The sequence below is a fragment of the Asterias amurensis genome, chromosome 19 (assembly GCF_032118995.1).
Source record: "Asterias amurensis chromosome 19, ASM3211899v1".
Classification (NCBI taxonomy): domain Eukaryota; kingdom Metazoa; phylum Echinodermata; class Asteroidea; order Forcipulatida; family Asteriidae; genus Asterias; species Asterias amurensis.
The window spans coordinates 2,450,924-2,470,198 of record NC_092666.1 but is presented as its reverse complement, the minus strand read 5'-3'; the positions used below and the strand labels follow the sequence as shown (position 1 = coordinate 2,470,198).

General features: G+C 40.3%; 2 protein-coding genes across 3 annotated transcripts in view; both read right to left on the bottom strand.

Annotated features, from left to right (window-relative positions):
• LOC139951492 (uncharacterized) overlaps window positions 1–17,867 on the bottom strand; it is a 32,909-nt gene extending 15,042 nt beyond the window's left edge. Inside the window, exons 1-6 of the mRNA XM_071950400.1 lie at window positions 17,736–17,867; window positions 16,963–17,301; window positions 9,220–9,564; window positions 8,500–8,826; window positions 640–942; window positions 42–359 (exon numbers count right to left, since the gene is read on the bottom strand). Of these exons, the coding sequence (XP_071806501.1) occupies window positions 42–359; window positions 640–942; window positions 8,500–8,826; window positions 9,220–9,564; window positions 16,963–17,301; window positions 17,736–17,799 (1,696 nt within the window). The 5' untranslated portion in view covers window positions 17,800–17,867. The remainder of the gene's footprint in view (window positions 1–41; window positions 360–639; window positions 943–8,499; window positions 8,827–9,219; window positions 9,565–16,962; window positions 17,302–17,735) is intronic.
• LOC139951500 (uncharacterized) lies at window positions 1,666–3,991 on the bottom strand. Of its 2 annotated transcripts, none has more exons than XM_071950434.1 (2): window positions 2,365–3,991; window positions 1,666–2,252 (listed from the first exon to the last, which is right to left on the bottom strand). In XM_071950434.1, exons 1-2 carry the CDS (start codon window positions 2,728–2,730, stop codon window positions 1,962–1,964), a joined length of 657 nt encoding a protein of 218 aa, XP_071806535.1. In that variant the 5' UTR covers window positions 2,731–3,991; the 3' UTR covers window positions 1,666–1,961. Both variants share the same exon structure in this region; 1 of them encodes a protein (XP_071806535.1).
• Window positions 17,868–19,275: the final 1,408 nt, after the last annotated feature.

Below are 19,275 nucleotides of genomic sequence, written 5' to 3'. Positions count from 1 at the left end.
AATAATCTTGCTCAATGTATCAAGGGAAGCCATATACTTACGCTGCACATTCAGTGCACATGAATCGGTGACGTCAATGTCGACTCCACACGTGACTGCATCATTAGATGCGCTGCATTGGAATACAGCACCATTATCATCTTTAGTCAACACGTTGGTTGTGATGTCCAGTGTAGTTATGATGCCTCCATTGCTACCATCAGAGTCTGGTCGAGGACTAGTGTTAGTTTGATCCGTACCATCTCTTGACCATGTCAGTGTTGTGGCTGGGTTACCACTGCCGGATACACATCTTAATACAGCAGTGTTGCCCGCAGTGGCAGTCTCACATGCCATGATGCTCACAGATCTTGCACAGACTAAATTAGAAAGGGACAATAGAAACTGTTTTTACATGTAGGTTGGTTAAGTTTAATTTTTAAAAGAATGTAACTTGAGATATTGTCCATAATACCTGACGTCGTTACAAATAACACGTGTGTTCATTCGCAGCGTTCTTTTTGGGGCAAAATGTGTCCTGCTGCAATGCATACAGTACAGTGTAGCTACACACTTCCTTAATGGCAGATTATGGGCAGACAGTAGCCGTGTCTGACGTCAGTGTAAGGGGTCGACGTACATGTACAATGATCAACTCACATTGAACATCTATCGGACCAAGCGTTGCCTGAGAGCCACTCATTGAATTCTTCTGTGCACCACACTTGATGGTATGTCCATTATATTCTCTGATTGGTGTGAAGTCCAGAGTGCTGGTGAACATGAAGCGAGTTCCTGACTGTGAAGGCATTGTGGTAGGGTTGGGTGTTATTGCTGTATCTTCTCTGAACCAATGTAAACTCCAATCGTCTGGAAACCCCATGTCAGCTGCACACATCAGACTAGTTTGTACATTCTCAGTCATTTGTGCATCGCCGGTTATGCTTGGAGTGTCTGGAGCACCTATTGAGAGACGAAAGCAGACATCATTGAGATTAAAAAATATAAAATGTATTTGCTGTTTTCTTCCAACCTCCATGACAAGGATGGATAAATTTGTCATGGCATCTTTTTCTAAATTGTGTGAGGGTACCCAGTTCCATTCACACTTACACTAAGGAACACGTAATGATGTAGGATAGAGAAGAAACATAATGACAGAAACCAGTTTAGGTGATACAATCTTTGATAATTCAAAGAACCAGTCATTCAATGCAATCCTTTATGGTTTTTAAATAAACTACATGTGACGTTAAGGTGACAGTGTTTTGACTGAATACATTACAGTAGGTAGCCTGTGTAGGATTTATTTAGATTGTGGCAATCAAAATAAGCAGGATATTAAGGTCTTTTTATTTATTTTCTCCACTTTGAGAGTAATTCAGAATTTGACAGCATTTCTCATATAAACCATGTACTTTGTCTTTGATCTAAAAGTTTCTTCTTTGTAATTTTGATGTAAATACATGCTAATGAAATTGTCACTGTTTGTATCCTTGTTTAAGGGATTACTTTGTAATAGTCAGGTAGCTTAGGGATGGAATCGTGACCGACTGGCCCAAAGCACCAAATTTGGTAGGTACCTTCTATAGGCCCCAGAAATAAATTTTAGAAGGGGTGACACCAAAAAATATTTTTGGAAAGTACTTAATTTGCATAATTTCAAAATGGCTGCGAAATCCTATACTTAAGCACTAATTTCGGTACATTTTTATTATTTGAATGCAAAAGTCATTTTGAAATTTTTACTTCGATGGTTTTGTTTTCATATCCTGCACTTAAACAACACCAATTAACTGATGATGTGCCTAGGTAATTATGTTTAGTCAAAAAACCAAGATGGCCACTATAATAATAAATTAAGTATCGTGGTTCGAAATATGCAAAACAATTATATTTTGTTGTTACTACTGTCTGGATTTGCACGTTCACCTAATAAAACAGTCCCATGTGTGGAAAACTAGTTTTGCCTGACAATATCTTCAAAGATCTTGGCAGCTTCCGCCGCACTTGCAAAGCGCTGTGCAAGAAAGGCCAGCTTTGCGGCATTTGCAGTTTCTCGAGCACTGCGGATGTGTTTGGCATCCGCACTTCAACAGCTCTCTGCAGACACTGGCTGCCTCTGGAATGAGTGACCACACAGGCTTCCAGTCAGATGCAACCTTTGTCCAACCATATCCCTCGGGCAGTGGAGCCCTCTGTTCAGACTTCAAGCTTGTTGTCCAGATGCTCGCCTGATACAGGGCCCGGTTGGAATGCTGCAGAAGTGCCGCCTGTCACACCCCCAAAAAAGAGAAGGAACAAGAAATGTATCATTTCAAAGAAATGTAATGCTAAAATTCATCATTTGGTTTACGTTAAATGATTGAACGAAAATATACAAACCTGTGTTGGGGGGATTTTTTCCATCGTGTGTTTTGCCTTTGAGAACAGTTCCTCTCTTAGTTCATTTACTCTCTCCACTGGACTTGTTTTGTCATACAAAACGCAGGTGAACCTTTCCAGCAGCTGGAAGTCAGGACTGGCAATCTCCAGAGGCTCAAACGGATGTTGTGAAATAGAGACGAATGCTTCACTGACGCCAGGAAACGAATTCCATGCCTCCCATGCCGACTTTTTTCCTTTTCCAAGAAACTGGGAAGTTGTATCAGACCCAGTGAAAGCATGGAACGGTGGGAGAGCCCTACATTTTGGTTCCTTTAGCTTGTTGCAGATTGCATTGACACTAAAGTACTGGATTTTTTTTCCCATTCCAAATTCAACCCATAAGTCGGTTCCAGGGTGAGAAGTGAGGAGGTCGAAGAACACACCAACAAGGATGACAATGACGTCTGTGTCTACAGTTCGGACAAGAACTGTTCTGGATCCATTGATCAGGGCATCTTGGATGTGAATACAGATTCTTGAATCTGCTTCTTCATGGTCGCAAGGTGGCAATGGTTTGCTAGAATTTCTTGAAACTACTGACTCTCCTGTAATGCAAAAAAAGGGTACATGTATTTAGTTTATTCAAATCCACATGTTTAAACAAAATTCTGGTACATGTGTTGTATTATTCATGGTATCCAAGGTATTGCGTACATTTTTATTATGTTCATTGGACGTACCTGAAGTAATATGCACCTCCTTTCCAGCAGGAAACTCAGTGTTCGATACCTTCTCAGTTAGTAGTTGAAATAGCTCTTGTTTATTGGTGGGATCCTGCAGAAAGTTTGGGAAGTTTGTTGGTAGTTTAGTGTTCCCTGCAACCTTCTTCCTTACACCTTTTCCTCTCTTCTCCCTCGTAGACTGCTTCAAACTGTCTGTCTTGTATGTATCCCACACTATGTCTACTCGGTTGCTGTTTCTTAATTGTTGTTGGATCCAGGGGAGAAACAACGTTTCACTGTATTCATTGAATGTACTAGTTTGATTTGCAGGGAGTGCGTGGACGATAGCAGCACCGTCAAAAACCTTGGCATGGTAGTATGACGGAGGGTCTGGCTGATCTGTTGTCAGAATTTCTATCAGATCAGATTTTTTCGTCGGCAGGCGGAGCGCTCCATACAACGAGAGAGAAGGTGGCCAAGGATGATTTTCATGGGCGAAGAATTCTGTTAAGTCTCCATCACGGTACTGACTTGCAATGTAGAGCTGGCTGAAAAGATTGCAATCAGTTTTTATACTTGAAAGCTGCTGCTTAGCACTTGTTGTTGGCTTTGATTTCGGTCTCTTCCAAATGGCCAAAGAGTTTTTTTTGATGGGCTTATGAATGCTGGTGCTTCGGTCTGAAATCACATCCTTAACATACTTCTGGTACTGGGATATGCCAAGAGCTTCAATTGTGCGGACTGTGGAAACAACATCTTTATTAGCACAGTTCCGAGTGTCCAAAGCAAGCAGTTCTGAAGAATCTTCAAGGAAAGGGTTACCCATTTCTGAGACTGCTTCAGTGAGGCTCTTCACTTGTTTCCTGAAGACCTCTTGCGTAGTCATCCCCTGTTCGTGCTGCTTGTAACTGTTGACGTTTTCTCCGTCTAGAAACTCCTCCTCAAATTCCTTCAGCAGCCGTGCTTGCTGTGGACCTGAAACCATCCATCTTCTGAAGGCAGCTGGGTTTTCAGTAAGTCCTACCACGCCACCAGATCCCTTTACCAGATCGTTGTTTTGTTCATGGCCTTGATCAAGAGGCATGCACGAGAACTTGTTTTGAGTCTTTTGCAGGACCCACATTTGTTTGACCTCTTCTTTGATATTTGGTGGTAGAGCCTTCATGTCTCGGATGTGAATGGGGATCCAGCGAGCGTAGTTGGTGTGATCCAGAACAAAGAACCAAGACACCAATGCCTCCAAAGCCTCCACAAAGAGATCAAAATCTCGGATACGATGAGCACGGATGAAAATCAGCACAAGTGTTTCATATTTCAAGATGATATCCCAGTACTGAAATGTAGGGCTTGCCGTAATCATCTTCTGCTTCCACGTTTCGAAAGAAATCTCACTGTCAGACTCCACCTTCAGTTGCCAAGCATCTCTCTGCAGATTTGCAAGTGTTAGGGCTGTAACTTGATGACTGTGTCTGGTTCTAGTGAGGTGGGCAGCTTTGAGGAAGGAGTCTGATGTACCTGAGGAGGCCACACCAGCTTCACATAAGGCAGTGGTCCAACCAGATCCTTCCAGAAAGTCTCCAATAGTGTTCCATAGAGCCATTTCAATGTGGAGACCTCCAAACATTACTACAAAGTGCTTTTCTCCCAGTGTCTCGGGCCAACGCCACTGAGCAAACTTGGCAAGGGCAAACAGTGGTTGATCCATAGCAATAAGCGGTGTTTGGCATGGATTGAGATATGTTGTTATCTGCCTTTGGATATCCATCCCATGCTTGATCATGGCAATGGTTGCAGCCTTCTCATAGAAAAGGGGCAAGAGGGCGTTCAGTGCAGCAGGATCTGAAGGAGGCATCTGGGTTGAAGCATGGAAGGCAGACCAAGCAATGTAATCTTCTTTTTCAAGCTTGTCCTTCTTTAACAGCAAAATAGATCTGTCTATCCAGGAGACTTCTGTAGCTCTTGCATTTTCAAGTTTACCATCAATGGTACTGAGAGTAGTTTCTGGCACTTCAAGTTTAGAAGTCTGGCAAGCCACAGCTGGAACAGTTGTGTAATTCTCAGGGAGTGAATACTTCCTCGACTCGGAGCATATTACAATAGGATCTCTGATGGTTCCAGAGCAGGATGCGGTGGGAAACTGAAATATACTTATTCCAGTACCATGGAAGGAGCCCTCGGCTGTTGTAGAGGAAGGGTTATGATCGATGTTATCCAAAGCCCCAACTGTGAACAGACCTCTTCTTAGATTTGCAGGGCAGACAAGTTCTTCTTCTTGAAAGCGCTTGCATACAGCATTTGCTAGGCAATTTTCTAGGTCAATGACACGGTCGTAGCTAACACTGATGCCAAGTCTATACAGGATGTTCATTATTTTTTTGCATCTCGTGAGTGTATGGATACATAACCCAATGTAGAGAGGAAGAGGTGGCTCCCTTTCTTTTGAATGCCTGCTGTTTTTTGCCACAGAAGCTTTGTTTTTTGCATTGAAGACAACCACCTGAGCTATGGAAAGACAAACCTGTGACTCAGTGATATCTTGGTGCTTTACATTAGGTCCATTCAGCAGCATGGCAACTAGTGTCTTAAGGCTTGCCGGAACAGAATTTCCCTGGCAGTTATGCTCGAAATTCCCAGTAAAAGGGAGGGTTTCCCAGTCAAATATGTCTTGTCTGATGCTTTTAACAAGTCTAACCATGGAAAGAGCTTCTGACGTATAATCTCGTGTCTTCATGGCGTCACTGAGTAGTTTCCTCATACCATCATTGAATACAAGAAGTGTATTTCTTCCGTCAGATTGCTCCTGGCACTCCTCTATGAAGTGATCTAGCAATCGGTTCTTAAGTCTGGTTTTATTTATGGTTTTGTCAACTCCAAGGTCCCGCAATCGACTTTCATACAAGTTATGGATCTCAGTGAGTTTGAAGAGGAATGTGCCATTTTCTACACTGCTCTCAATGTAGGAAACAAGTTCTGCAAATACTCTTCCTTCATTTCTCCGCTCAAAACTTGTGTTTGTGTCAATGCTTGCTCTCTCTACACTTCTATAGCGGGTCTTGTATTTAGATAGACAATCAAAATGGTATTTAGCCTCAATTGCTATGAGGTCCCCTCCAGAAATTCTGGCAAGAAGAGCTGTATCTTTAAGTTTTGTGGCCATCATTCTGAGGTGACTGTCTAGTTTCATGGTTGAACAGTTGTGCAATTTTCCAGATGTCCGAGAACAGAAAATGCATGATTCTTTATCCGGGGTGCCAATCACTTTGCGTTTAGACTTTTTATTCACTGATTCTTGTTGGGAGTCACATGTACGTTTTTTTGCCTCACGACGTCTGCAAAGAAGTGTACTAGTAAACTTGAGTCGGCAAGCTTTGTGCCACTGGGCACGGTTTTCCAGAAGTTTCTCGGCCGTTACCCCCTTTAAATTAATTTCTACTGGTAAGGCTTCTAGCTCCTGAAACTCACGTGCGATGTCAATAAAAGCTGCATAAACCTGGAGACCATTTTTCTGGAGGCTATCTGCTGGGCATTTCATGTCTCCGCCTCCTTCTCCACAAATTATGCAAGGTTTGTCCATTGTTAATAGTCTGGAGAAGAATGTGGAAACAAGGTTCTTTTTTACTTGATTTAGTTGCAAAATCACAGAATATTCGTCTGTTTACTTTTTGGTTGTTATTAGGCTTTTCAAGTGAAAACTTGCTGTAGGCCTATATGATTTTGAGGTGAACCCTGTTCCCTAATGATCGGAAAGTGATTGTCATAATATATATAACAGCATGGACCATTAAACAATCTGACAATAAATCCCATGTTTATTTTCTATAATGTTTGTACAAATACATCAGATTTCAAAAAGTAAAAGCTACCACGTACATTTATGTTATAGTTATAGTCGGTTACCAATGATATCACTCCAGGATGAAACGTGGCATGATTGAAAACTCAACTTGTAAAGTTCATTATACAAATTTATTGTGAGCACTTGTCTCTCACAGTGTTCAAAACAAACTTGTTTCTATAACACAATGTAGCTCCCTGTACTAAATCCAACTATTATTACTACAGGTACATGTATCAATACTGCACTTGCATGAACATGTATGCCGCCATTTGCATTGTGTTACAATGAAGTCTATTACAAAAACTGAGAGTTTGACTGGACATTGGTCTGATAAACTCTTAAGAAATTTTGTAGATGATTCATTTCTGTTCCACTTGTCAATTAGGTAAATTTGAAATAAAGTTAGTGGATCAATATGTTCAGATTCCTTGTTTACTTACCAATGCTTGGAACACAGCTTGAAAAAGATACCTCATGCAGAACTTCAAGTAGTCAAGTAAAGTAATCAAAGTATCAAACTCTTGAGGGCGATTTTGAACATTTAAAAAATAATTTTGCATAAATACAAAACAATTTTCTGATCAAAGGTGAAGGTTTTCTGATGTAATTTTTTTTCTGCGTATATGACAGAAGGCATTTACAATAATGATATACTATAAAACAAAACAAAATTATACAAACTTGTATGGGGTTAGACAACTACGTAACAACTGGTAAGTATAGATTAGCTAAAATATCAAAGTGAAAACAACAAGAAGGATAAAAACAATTTTGAATTGGCAAATTGAAGCCCACTTCCAAATTGTAGGTGCAAATAATAAAACAAATATAAACAATTTTACACTGAATCTTTCTAAATGGATTTATTCATAAAAACACTAACAATTATGATGTAATTAATCTTAATTAGTGATAATTAGTTATAAGCATCAGTCTACTTTGACTTTAAAGTAAAATATACATATTTCGAACCCTATAAATAATTAATAAAGGGCTGAATACAGCACTTAACTGAAAAAAACGCCACATAATTAAAAAGAAAACGATTTTATATGCAAATTAGGCACCAAATTAGATTTATGCAAATTAGGTACCCTTCCAAGATAATTTTCAGGTGTCACCCCTTCTAAATATCTTCTCTAGGACCTAAAGAATATATCTACCAAGTTTGGTGCTTTGGGCCAGTCGGTCACGATCTCGTCAAAATTTGGACCTAAGCAACCTGACTATAAATGAGTGTCTTATTCAGGCATGTAACTGCCCGTTGAACAAAAGAGGAAAATTTTCAAAGGCACATTGCAAGTGCGGAGCGAGGCAGCCGAAACGCCGCACGAGACACGAGACCCACAATGGTACCCTAAAAATGTTTAGGTTTATTATGCCCTTGGGTGCATTGCGGGCATGTACTAGGCTTATTTTACATTATTGTAGTTGTACATTGTTGTTGCCATGCATATATATTTTCTTATAACGATTTTTATTATTTTTTTAGCACTTTTTTTTATCATTTTTTTTTTAACGTGAAAATCCACGGGATCGCGGAAGAGTTGCATGCCTGCCTTTTCTGATGGTGTATGAGTGTTCATTACGTACCATTCACATTGAGCACTGCTGTCACCTTTGGTAGATCTCCTTGTGATTGTGGAGTGCTTGCCTGACACATCACCTCATCTTTATGGTTGTCCCTAGTTGTATTAATTGACCAGGATCCTGTGGTATCATAGAGTTCATCAGAGTCTGCTGAAGGTGGGGCTACTGTACCACCAGACTGCATTACACCATCGAGAAACCACTTGATATCTGCAGATGGTCTAGTACCCATAACAACGCATGTGATTGTGCTCATGAAACCTTCATCTACAGATAATGTACCGTCTGAGTTGGTCCCTTGGAGAGTCATTTTTGATGATATTGGAGGAACTGGAAAGGTACAAATTGCCTCAAACAGGGTAATCTAAATAAGGAAATATGTGTCATTGGCACCAAAAACTTTGGTACAGTGTAACAGGATGAGAAACAATAGAACAAAGATGTACAAGGAAATGAGAGCTAGAAAATGAAAATTCACACTGAACTTTTAACAAGAAGATCTTACCTACAGAGATACACAATTATGCACATAGACCCTAAGGGTTTGTCAGTAAAATAATTTGAGTTGCATGGGGTTAAAATATATTTTACAAAGTGCCCATCAAGACTCAGCTGCATGTTTTCACAGCCAGGTTATGACACTTTTGAATTCAGACACGATCGAATATTAAGCAATTTGATTGGTGTGCTCATGTTATTCAATAAAGTCAAGAATATCCAAACCTTTGACTTGTAAAGTTACAGAAGTATCCTTCTCAGTATCTGTATTCCCATCTTGTCTATTTGTGGCACCGCATGTCAGTTGCTGCACTGCAGGACTCTCTGGAACATTCACAGTTACTGCACTCAAGCTGTCACTCAATCTGCTATCTCCACTATTAGGAGTGGCAGTCCCAGGAAGTCCTTGATAGAGTGGTGTACTCTGAAGAGTCCAGGTAAAGTCTGCATTAGGTTTGATGCCGAGCGTCTCACAACTAAACTGATGACCATCTCCTGCAATCACTTCAACATCAGCTGAATCAGCGTAGATGGTATTCTTATAGGTTAAAGATATGGTAGCAGGCGGAACTGAAATCAATCAACAGAAAAATGTTGTGTCATGAATAATTTTTATGTTGTCCTACATTAATTTGTTTTCAAACTTCCTAAAATTTTGCATTTCATGGTTACTCTACTGGCCAGAAGCTACATAATATGGTACATAATTCTGTCATGTGTTGAACCTACTGTTTTACATTTTAAGTGTTGTTCGTACATAATGTCTATGTTATTGTTGACTACATTAAACATGTATCTCCCTGTTAAAGATATGGTAGCAGGCGGAACTGAAATAAAAAGACAAACATTAATGTGATGGACCGAATGAAATTGAAAATGGGCCGATATTGCATGTTTACTTGGGCCTATCGCGCTAATCAATTATATAAAAGCATAGTCATACTCGCTAAGTCCAAAACTGATCGAAATTATAATTAGCCATCCGATCAGCCAGCGGTGTTTCCACGGAAGTCCTCGGCATCATTCCTGGAAAATAGGAGTAGAATGATCCAGGGATTGCCTCGCTGTATTCAGAGCTGTGTATTCGGAGAGTTGCGACAATAAAGGGACCAGTTATCTTTGGTCGCGTAGTTGCACAGATCCCCCCCCCCCCCCCCTCGAAAGCAGCACATCCCGATATGCAACCAGAACGGAAATGTATGTTAATCGTAAACACCTCAACTCTTTCTAAACTTTTTTGAAACTGATTTGCATCTATCGGCAATTAGTATTGCGATTTTATAGAAGAGTTAACTAAAGTAAAACATTTAAATTTTGCAGATTCCAGAGGCCAGATAACGACGCTTATGACTTTCCTTTTATTGCTGAAGGCATTATACTTCCTCTCGTGATTTCTCAAATAGTATATTTTCATTACATAGATAAGGCTACAAGGTATGTAAAATAGTGCAATACAAACAAAAATAAGAATACGGCATCTACGCCACCGCAGTTCAACTTTCTTTCTAATTTATATATAAAAGGGGAGCTATGTGACTGATTCTACAATAAACAAATTAGAACCTCGAAGTTTGTGCAGGATAGGCCTATATAACAACTTATGCACTTTCATTCGCATAAACATCTGAAATGCTCTCATCCGAGATAACTCAGCCACACACAACAGTTAATGGGGACTTGTGTGAATTTACTGACATTTTGTCATGGAGCAATTGCAAACTAATCTAATAGACAAAGTATACACGTATAGGCCCATTATTATGAGTACAAATTCTGGTTCGTATCGTTATGTTTTACACAGGTAGAGGTCTCTCCGAATTTCGGTGGAGTTCTGACATAGGTCGGAGGGCAAGCGAGAGTGGACCGGCCCCTTGTAAAGCCAGACTGGTGGGTCGTGACTGGCGAGAAGGGGTTCTTAGCGGGAAAGCAGAACATGGCTGAACACCAGACAATAAGGCTAAGTCTGTAATTGCTGCACAGGTTTGTGAGCGAAAAAATCGTAAAAGGTAACGAGCGTGTTGCTGAAAACTTCACTTCCGGACATACGGCTCCCATCTTGGCTGAAATACGTCGTGCTGTCAGGAAGCTAAATAATGGACGTGCTGCAGGACCTGACGGCATGTTCCTGAGCTGCTCAAATGTGCTCTTCTGACCTCACTAAGTCGAGTACGTGACGAAATTAGTCAGAGGCTAAACACTATTCCACTGTCAGACTGTCATTTGTTTCTTTATTGGAACCAGTGTGAAACTGTAATAAACAAGAATAAAACATACATTTAGTTATAAAGCATAACGTGAAGGAAGCCTTAAAATATAAAAAGCTGACATAGAATGGGTAAAGTCACAAAAAAGACCCTAAATCCATGCTGAAATACCAAACATGAGATTTACCCAGTTTCCGGACAAACGTTGAACGTGTAGTGCCTTCGCAATGCACACATGGTAAAAAAGTACATGTAAGGCGCACATGTAGCCGATTTTGGCAACAACAGCTTTAAGGAAAGTAAACTAGCCTGAAAACACTAATGAATCGAGCGAGCTGGACAAGGAATGATTTATAATAAGACAGAATGAAAAACTTACAGATTGTGCTTGATCCAAGACATGTGCAGAAACCCCAATCACTACTTCCCTCCACAAGCTCTTTCAAAACATATGATATGGTCTTCCGCGAGGGTTCCTTTCGACTCGCTGGACCGTGATGCTATTTGGAAGGCCCTCAAGCGACCAGTGTCACACCACTACTGCTTCAGTTGATTCAGGACCTGCACGTGGGCAGTACATCCACTGTACGTATCAGAAGTGACGTTTCCACCCCTTCTCTACCACCTCAAGTATCCGTCGGGGCTGCATCCTTGCCCCAACAATACTCTGCTGCGCCGTCGACTGGATGCTAAACCGCTGTCAGGCAGACTTCGAAATAGTGGGCGGGGACACATCCTTCACAGATGGACTACGCTGACGCTGCTGCACTGTTCCTAGGAGAGCCCGCCCAGTGGCCTGTCTCACTCTAACGATTCAAGGAAGAAGCTGGGATAATGGGGATGCACACATCGTGGGCCAAAACCAAGATCCGAACTGTACCAGCGTCGGCCCAACACCCGCTTCATTCAGTCATCGTTGAGGGTAACTCTGTCGAAATCACACATAACTTCATACTGAATGACTGAGGCCAGAACGGTTCTGATTATGGAGGATTTTAAGATGGGTAACATTGCCAGTAACTTTAGACCAATCACGTGCTATAAACTCTTGACCAGTATGTTAGCAGAGGACCTTTATCGACATAATTATGGACGTCCAGCAGTTGTTTCCGGAGAGGAGCAAAAAGGTTGCAAGAAGCGGTCCAGAGGTACGAAGGATCAACTTACCACATAAGGCGGATACTAAAGGTCTGCAAAAGCAGGAAGACTAATCTGGCGATAGCGTGGATCGACTATACAAGAAGGCATATGACATGGTATTGCACACATGGATAATGGAATGCCTGGATATGGTTGGAGTGGCTAATGCAGTAAAACGTCTTCTAGAAGAGAGCATGGAGACATGGCGAACCAATCTTACTGCCAACAATGATAGTCTGGGCAAGCTGTGTATAAGAAGAGGTATTTTCCAAGGTGATTCTCTGTCTCCGCTGCTGTTTGTTCTTGCGCTGATGCCCCGGTCAATGATTCTGAGGAAGGATAATGGAATGCCTGGATATGGTTGGAGTGGCTAATGCAGTAAAACGTCTTCTAGAAGAGAGCATGGAGACATGGCGAACCAATCTTACTGCCAACAATGATAGTCTGGGCAAGCTGTGTATAAGAAGAGGCTGGTATTTTCCAAGGTGATTCTCTGTCTCCGCTGCTGTTTGTTCTTGCGCTGATGCCCCGGTCAATTATTTTGAGGAAGGATAATGGAATGCCTGGATATGGTTGGAGTGGCTAATGCAGTAAAACGTCTTCTAGAAGAGAGCATGGAGACATGGCGAACCAATCTTACTGCCAACAATGATAGTCTGGGCAAGCTGTGTATAACAAGAGGCTGGTATTTTCCAAGGTGATTCTCTGTCTCCGCTGCTGTTTGTTCTTGCGCTGATGCCCCGGTCAATTATTTTGAGGAAGGATAATGGAATGCCTGGATATGGTTGGAGTGGCTAATGCAGTAAAACGTCTTCTAGAAGAGAGCATGGAGACATGGCGAACCAATCTTACTGCCAACAATGATAGTCTGGGCAAGCTGTGTATAACAAGAGGCTGGTATTTTCCAAGGTGATTCTCTGTCTCCGCTGCTGTTTGTTCTTGCGCTGATGCCCCGGTCAATTATTTTGAGGAAGGATAAAGGAATGCCTGGATATGGTTGGAGTGGCTAATGCAGTAAAACGTCTTCTAGGTGAGAGCATGATGACATGGCGAACCAATCTTACTGCCAACAATGATAGTCTGGGCAAGGTGTGTATAAGAAGCTGTATTTTCCAAGGTGATTCTCTGTCTCCGCTGCTGTTTGTTCTTGCTCTGATGCCCCTGTCAATGATTCTGAGGAAGGTAAATGCTGGTTATGAAATGAAGAAGGACGGGTGTAAGATCAACCATCTGCTTTTTATGGACGATTTGAAGTTGTTTGCAAAGAATGAGGCGGAAATCGACTCTTTGGTGCACACCGTCAGGATTTTCAGCGATGACATCGGGATGCAATTTGGATTTGAGAAATGCGCTTTAATGACTATGAAGAGGGGAAAGACGGTAGTACATACCGATGGCATTGCTCTTCCAGATGGTGCACAGATGAGGGTTTTGGGTGTTGTAGTCTTAGGTAATTAGGCAAAGAAGATGTGTCATCTTATAGACATAGCTGTGCCGGGAGATTTAAGGGTAGCTGCGAAAGAGATACACAAGATCCAAAGTACAAAGACCTGGCAAGGGAACTTCGTTAGATTTGGCAGGTGAAAGAGAAAGTAGTACCTGTCGTGGTTGGGGCGCTCGGCACCATTCCGAAAGCACTTGGGAAACATCTTGACGAAACAGAGACAAAAAAATGTGAACCCTGTTGCAGAAGGCGGCGCTTTTGGGAACAGCGAGAATCCTAAGATAGACCCTCGAGATCTAAGGCTACGGGACGTAGCCCGACTCGAGGAGTTACCGGTGTGGCGGTTTCAGTCTTCCGCCGTGTCCAGTTTTCCGGGTGACGTAGTCGGACATATCAGCACGTTGTTCGAACGGTTTTAGCTTTCTGGCGTGTTCAGTTTTCCGGGTGACGTGTCGCGATACCGCCGCGAGTACCCTGGCGAGTACTGTAGTTCTCTCAGCAGTTACCCCAAATTGTTTATTATTACGATTCTTTTCTGTGTAGTCACATATTCTCTTGCCCCATCTTTACCTGTATTCATGGCTACAACTTTAGGCAGGTCACACTCTGCTTGCATAAAAAACAACTCATACGATCCACGCGTTTGCCGCTAGTTGTACTCGACTCGTGGACGCCGCCATGACAGCTACCGGAGGGTAACGGATGACTCAATACGGCACTAAAATGGACTACTTTCGCTTGCTGTGCGCAGGCATCGCATGACGTAATACTACCGTATTTGGTCATTCGGAAAACTGAACACAGCGGAAAGTTGAAACCGCCACACCGGCACAAATGATAAGATGGAATAGTAATCATAATAATTCTTGGGTATGCATTAAAACCGGTCCAGACCATCGTTGTAGCTAAGCTGCTATTAAAGGCTGATCTGGAATAATTTACGATGCAATAAGGTGTTTAAAGGTACTGCACACGTTTGGTAATTGTCAAAAACCAGTGTTCTCACTTGGTGTAACTCATGATAAGCATACAATTATAAGCCGGTGAAAATTTAGGCTCCATTGGTCAAGCTGCGAGATAATGATGAAAGAAAAAACACCCTTGTTTGACGAATTTGTGTGCCTTCAAATAGGAATAAAATTTATTTTTTTTATTTTAGTGAGAAAATACCTCTTTCTCAAAGACTACGTTACTTTAGAGGGAGCCGTTTCCAACAATGTTTTACACTATCAACAGCTAGCTCCCCAATGTTCGTTACCAGGTAAGTTTTCAAGTTAATATTTGTTTTGAGTAATTAACAAACGAAAAAGAACAGATTAACACCAGAATCCTTTGTTAATTGCTACACTAGAGATAATGCGTTATGTTTCACCACTAATGGTGAGGTCAAGTTTAATTACTAATTGCCTGTTTCACCAAGGGCCGTGCTCTTTCACTTGACCCTGTGTTTTTAAGGGTTTTTTTCATGTCAGCATTTTTTTCCCCCGAAAAAAAAACGTTATTATGTCACGCTAAATTATAGATATTTGTATATTTATATTAAAGGTATTTCTTTAACTATTTAAAGGATTCGGGTACTTTTTCAAAGCGTCAAATGATTTACATTGAACTTACGGGGTTTGAAGATAATGATAGTGGAAAGCTTCCCTTCAAATATTACTAACTAAGGTTGTGTAGTTTTTGAGAAATGAGTAAAACAAGTCACGAAATAGTTTTGGTCTCATGACACCAAAATTATTTTAGCATGTAAAATCCCCTTAGCCAGTTATGATATTACCAAAACCATAGCATGACTGGTTAGTACGTTTTTACATGCTAAAACTGAGACGAAAATTATTACTTTAACTCATTTTCATCAAAAACTACAGCACCTCAGTAAGTAAAAATTCAAGGGAAGCTTTCTACTATCATAATTTTCATACTGTGTAAAGTTTAATGTAAATCTGTGGACATTGTGTTTTTTGTTAGGAAAAAGTACATTACCCTTTAATTAATTTGTGTATAATTAATATTGTTATATTTCTGTGCTACTTCCTGTTACCTACTGTGCCTGTTATATATTTTAAGTATTTATTAGTGTTTATTTGATGTTTTTGGTGATGCTATTTTGAATAAACGGAGTAGCATAACTCCACATCAAGAGAAAAAAATATAATATATAAATATAAAAAATTACTCTGACACTCGTGCAAATGCGTGGCCACAGTAGGCAAGAATAAGAGGAATTTGTGAGTCAAATGTTCTCCCTGAGTTTTTCTCACTTTATCAGCATGTGTGACGATAAGGGGCGTGCCTTTTGTTTGCTTATGAAAACAGCTACTATATTCCAAGTCAATCCTCAAAATGTATATAGTTATGTAAATCCACCTGCAGCTAGGTTAACCTCTCTGGTTGAATAACCGCACTTAACTTTCATATGTAGTTGTGAGATGTGGACAAGAAAATAAACTCGCATGTGTGTACTTTTACCAACTTTATAAAAACTCTCCTGTGTACATTAAAATGATTTCTTACACCATTAAACTCATTGGCGGGTCCAGTTGAGGGAGTATCGGGGACCATGCCCCAAAATTGACCCATTACCATAATCATCAGACAATCAGGGTCATTTTCAAAACGTTCATACCAGATGTAGACAACGCGCTGTCTCCCGACGTTTGCCAATAGCGAGGCTCGCCGTAGAACTCTATCATTAAATAAGTGGTAAAATAGTTATTAAGTCCTTCATCATCATATGTTTTTCCTTTGATTTTCTAAGCATTGCCCCATTATGGCATAGTATTGCCAAAATCCAAAAGGACTTGATTCTACAGCTCAATATTTGAAGGCTTATTGTTATGATTATTTCCTTCATCAATATTATGCATTTACCTAAATTGCACTAGGTTTGTTATTTTATGCATATGTTGATATACACCAACTGTGAAGACTAGTCTTTGACAATTACCAATAGTGTCCTGTGTCTTTAATGCAAACTAAAGTATTGCGCCCAAAATCCGGTAAATGCCCAATATCTACAACTCAAATTTTGAAGGCTTTTGTTCTGTTTTCTTCAGTAAAAATATGCCTCTAATTTGCCTTAGATTGCACACAAAGCATTTTATAGGTCCCCTTATAAGCGGGTCCCGGACCCCGCGCCCTAACATTTTGGTCTGAATCCGCCGGTGCATAATATCCTACCTCTTATTCGCACTTCCTTTGTGGCATGACTAAAACCAGCAATGTACACATCACACCAGTACTTAGCCTCATCATCCAATGTCACTTGTTTTATTGTTAATGGATAAAAAGGATCATTTGGATCAAATCCATAATGCGTCTCATCTCTGTTGATGAGATCCCCAGATGCTTTCACTACTCTCACTATAGTGGACGTGTTTAAAACATCGTCATTGTTGAAGCTGCTATCTCTCCATCTAACTTGTAATATCGTTCCATTTCCAGGTATGCATTCCAAGATGGCGTCCATTCCAATATCTGCCCATGATTCTCCACTAATAACTGGTTGTGCAGTCAGTCCTGCAAAACATCAAAAGGCTTTTTAAAGACACTAACTTGACAATACATAGTTTTATTCAAGCCTTACATGCAATCAACTCACTCTCAAGTGTTCATTACACCGGTCCAACTGTTGGCCTAATTATTAAACTGTTAATCGTCAAATAACATCATTTATTTTTTTGTTCCTATACTATTCCCTATAAAAACTTATGATATTCTGTTCTCATCCAATATGGAATACCCCATGTTCAAAATTCCACTTTAATATAAAGTTGGATTGACCGTAAAATCGGTCCGTATCGACACAGATACGATAAGTGCTGTTACGAATGTTCATTATTGTCGTTCTTATATGCTTCCTATATAAGTGTGCAGTTTGCTGGATCTGATCCAGTTGTTGTGACCCAGTTGTTCAATTTTAATGTAAGGTTAACAAACTATGGTATTCTTACCTTCAAGAAACATAAGCAGAACAAGGAGACGTGAATCACAGTAGCCAATAAATTTTGACTTCATATTTTTCGCCGAATCGAGAGATACTTTAGTCCGTTAATGTCACGGTTTTAGTTGCGATTGTGCTGGACTCATGCAGCAATGGCAAACACTAAAACACTAATCATGTGCTTGGTGTAATCATAACTTAAAAAAATACTATTTCGGGTGCCGCACTTCCTGGTTAGGGTTAAAGGTCATCAAATCAAGGCTCGTTGGAACGCATGCGAATAATTATGCACTTGAACTGGTTTAAAATGGCAAGTAAAGCGTATCAACCAATCTCGACTTGTGTGTGCAGGCTTATGAGGTTATCCTTTGAGTAGTCTTTTGATAAAGCATGCACCACCAGGGCTCAATTTCATAGAGCTGCTAAGCACAACAAATTGCTTAGCATGAAATTTCATCCTTGTTAAAACAGGATTACCAACCAAATTTCCGTTTGTTGCATATTGCTTGTCACTGGTATTCAGTTGAAGTTTGCTCATCCTGAAAATCATGTGAACATTTGGTTGGTAATCCTGTTTTTATCGAGGTAGAAATGTCATGCTAAGCAAATTTTATGTTGCTATACAGACTGCTAGAAAGCTACGCAGGGTTCATGAGAGAGTGGAGGTACTCAAGACTATGATTGATAGACAGTTAAATTGTAATCAAAGACAAAGGGTTAACGAATTAATTAATGTAGCTAAAACTAAATACTACTCCTCTCAAGTTACAGATTGCTCGGGCGATCAGAAAAAGTTATTTATAGCTGTAAATGGGTATAAACTACATCAAGCCAAGTATAGAGCCTGTATTGCCCAGTTTGGTTCTGAAAATAGTTTGTCTCGCTCTTTCAGCAACAAAATTCTTAATATTCTCATATCGCAAACTAACCTGTGTGTGCTCAAGTATCAATATTATTTCCCAGTTTGTATCCACTGTAACTGTGTCAGAGATCACTAAGCTAATAAGAATTATCCTTCTAAATCATTTGAACTGGACCCAATACCTATACTGATCTTTTAAAAAAGTGTATTGATGCTGTATCACCTCTTATTACATGCCTTGGGATTTGAGGAATTCGGGAGACTTTTCAAATAAATATTGAATAACTTTTTTTTAGTTAGTCATGATTTGTCTTGTTATTGAGTAAATTTGTGTTTTAAGGGGATCTATTCATGACTTCTGTTTGTGTCACGTTAATGGATTAAATTATCATTCTTTATTTGTAAGCCGTCTTTAAAGGCTCTTGCTTGTTACTGCTTCGTAAAGAAGTGGAGATTTTCCCACTATTGCACCCTAATTATGTAGATTTGTACCCCCACTTCTGGCAGTGCACTCAGCCTTGTGCACCAAGTGTGTGGAGAGGGTAGGTAAACAACCCCATAAAAATCAGGGGCACAATATTGGAACATTCATGTTAACAATCCATAAAAGCCATGGCCCTCACATCTCTGATTAACAGCAAAAGTTGTGGGATAAGGGCCTACTTTTGTTATTCGATTATCTCTATTA

Excerpts from the sequence above, each read along its gene's own strand:
- LOC139951500 (XM_071950434.1), bottom strand. The coding sequence starts at position 2,730 with ATGGGAAAAAAAATCCAGTACTTTAGTGTCAATGCAATCTGCAACAAG. Across the intron at positions 2,253-2,364 it reads AAAAAATCCCCCCAACACAG|GCGGCACTTCTGCAGCATTC; the intron begins GTTTGTATATTT and ends GGGGTGTGACAG.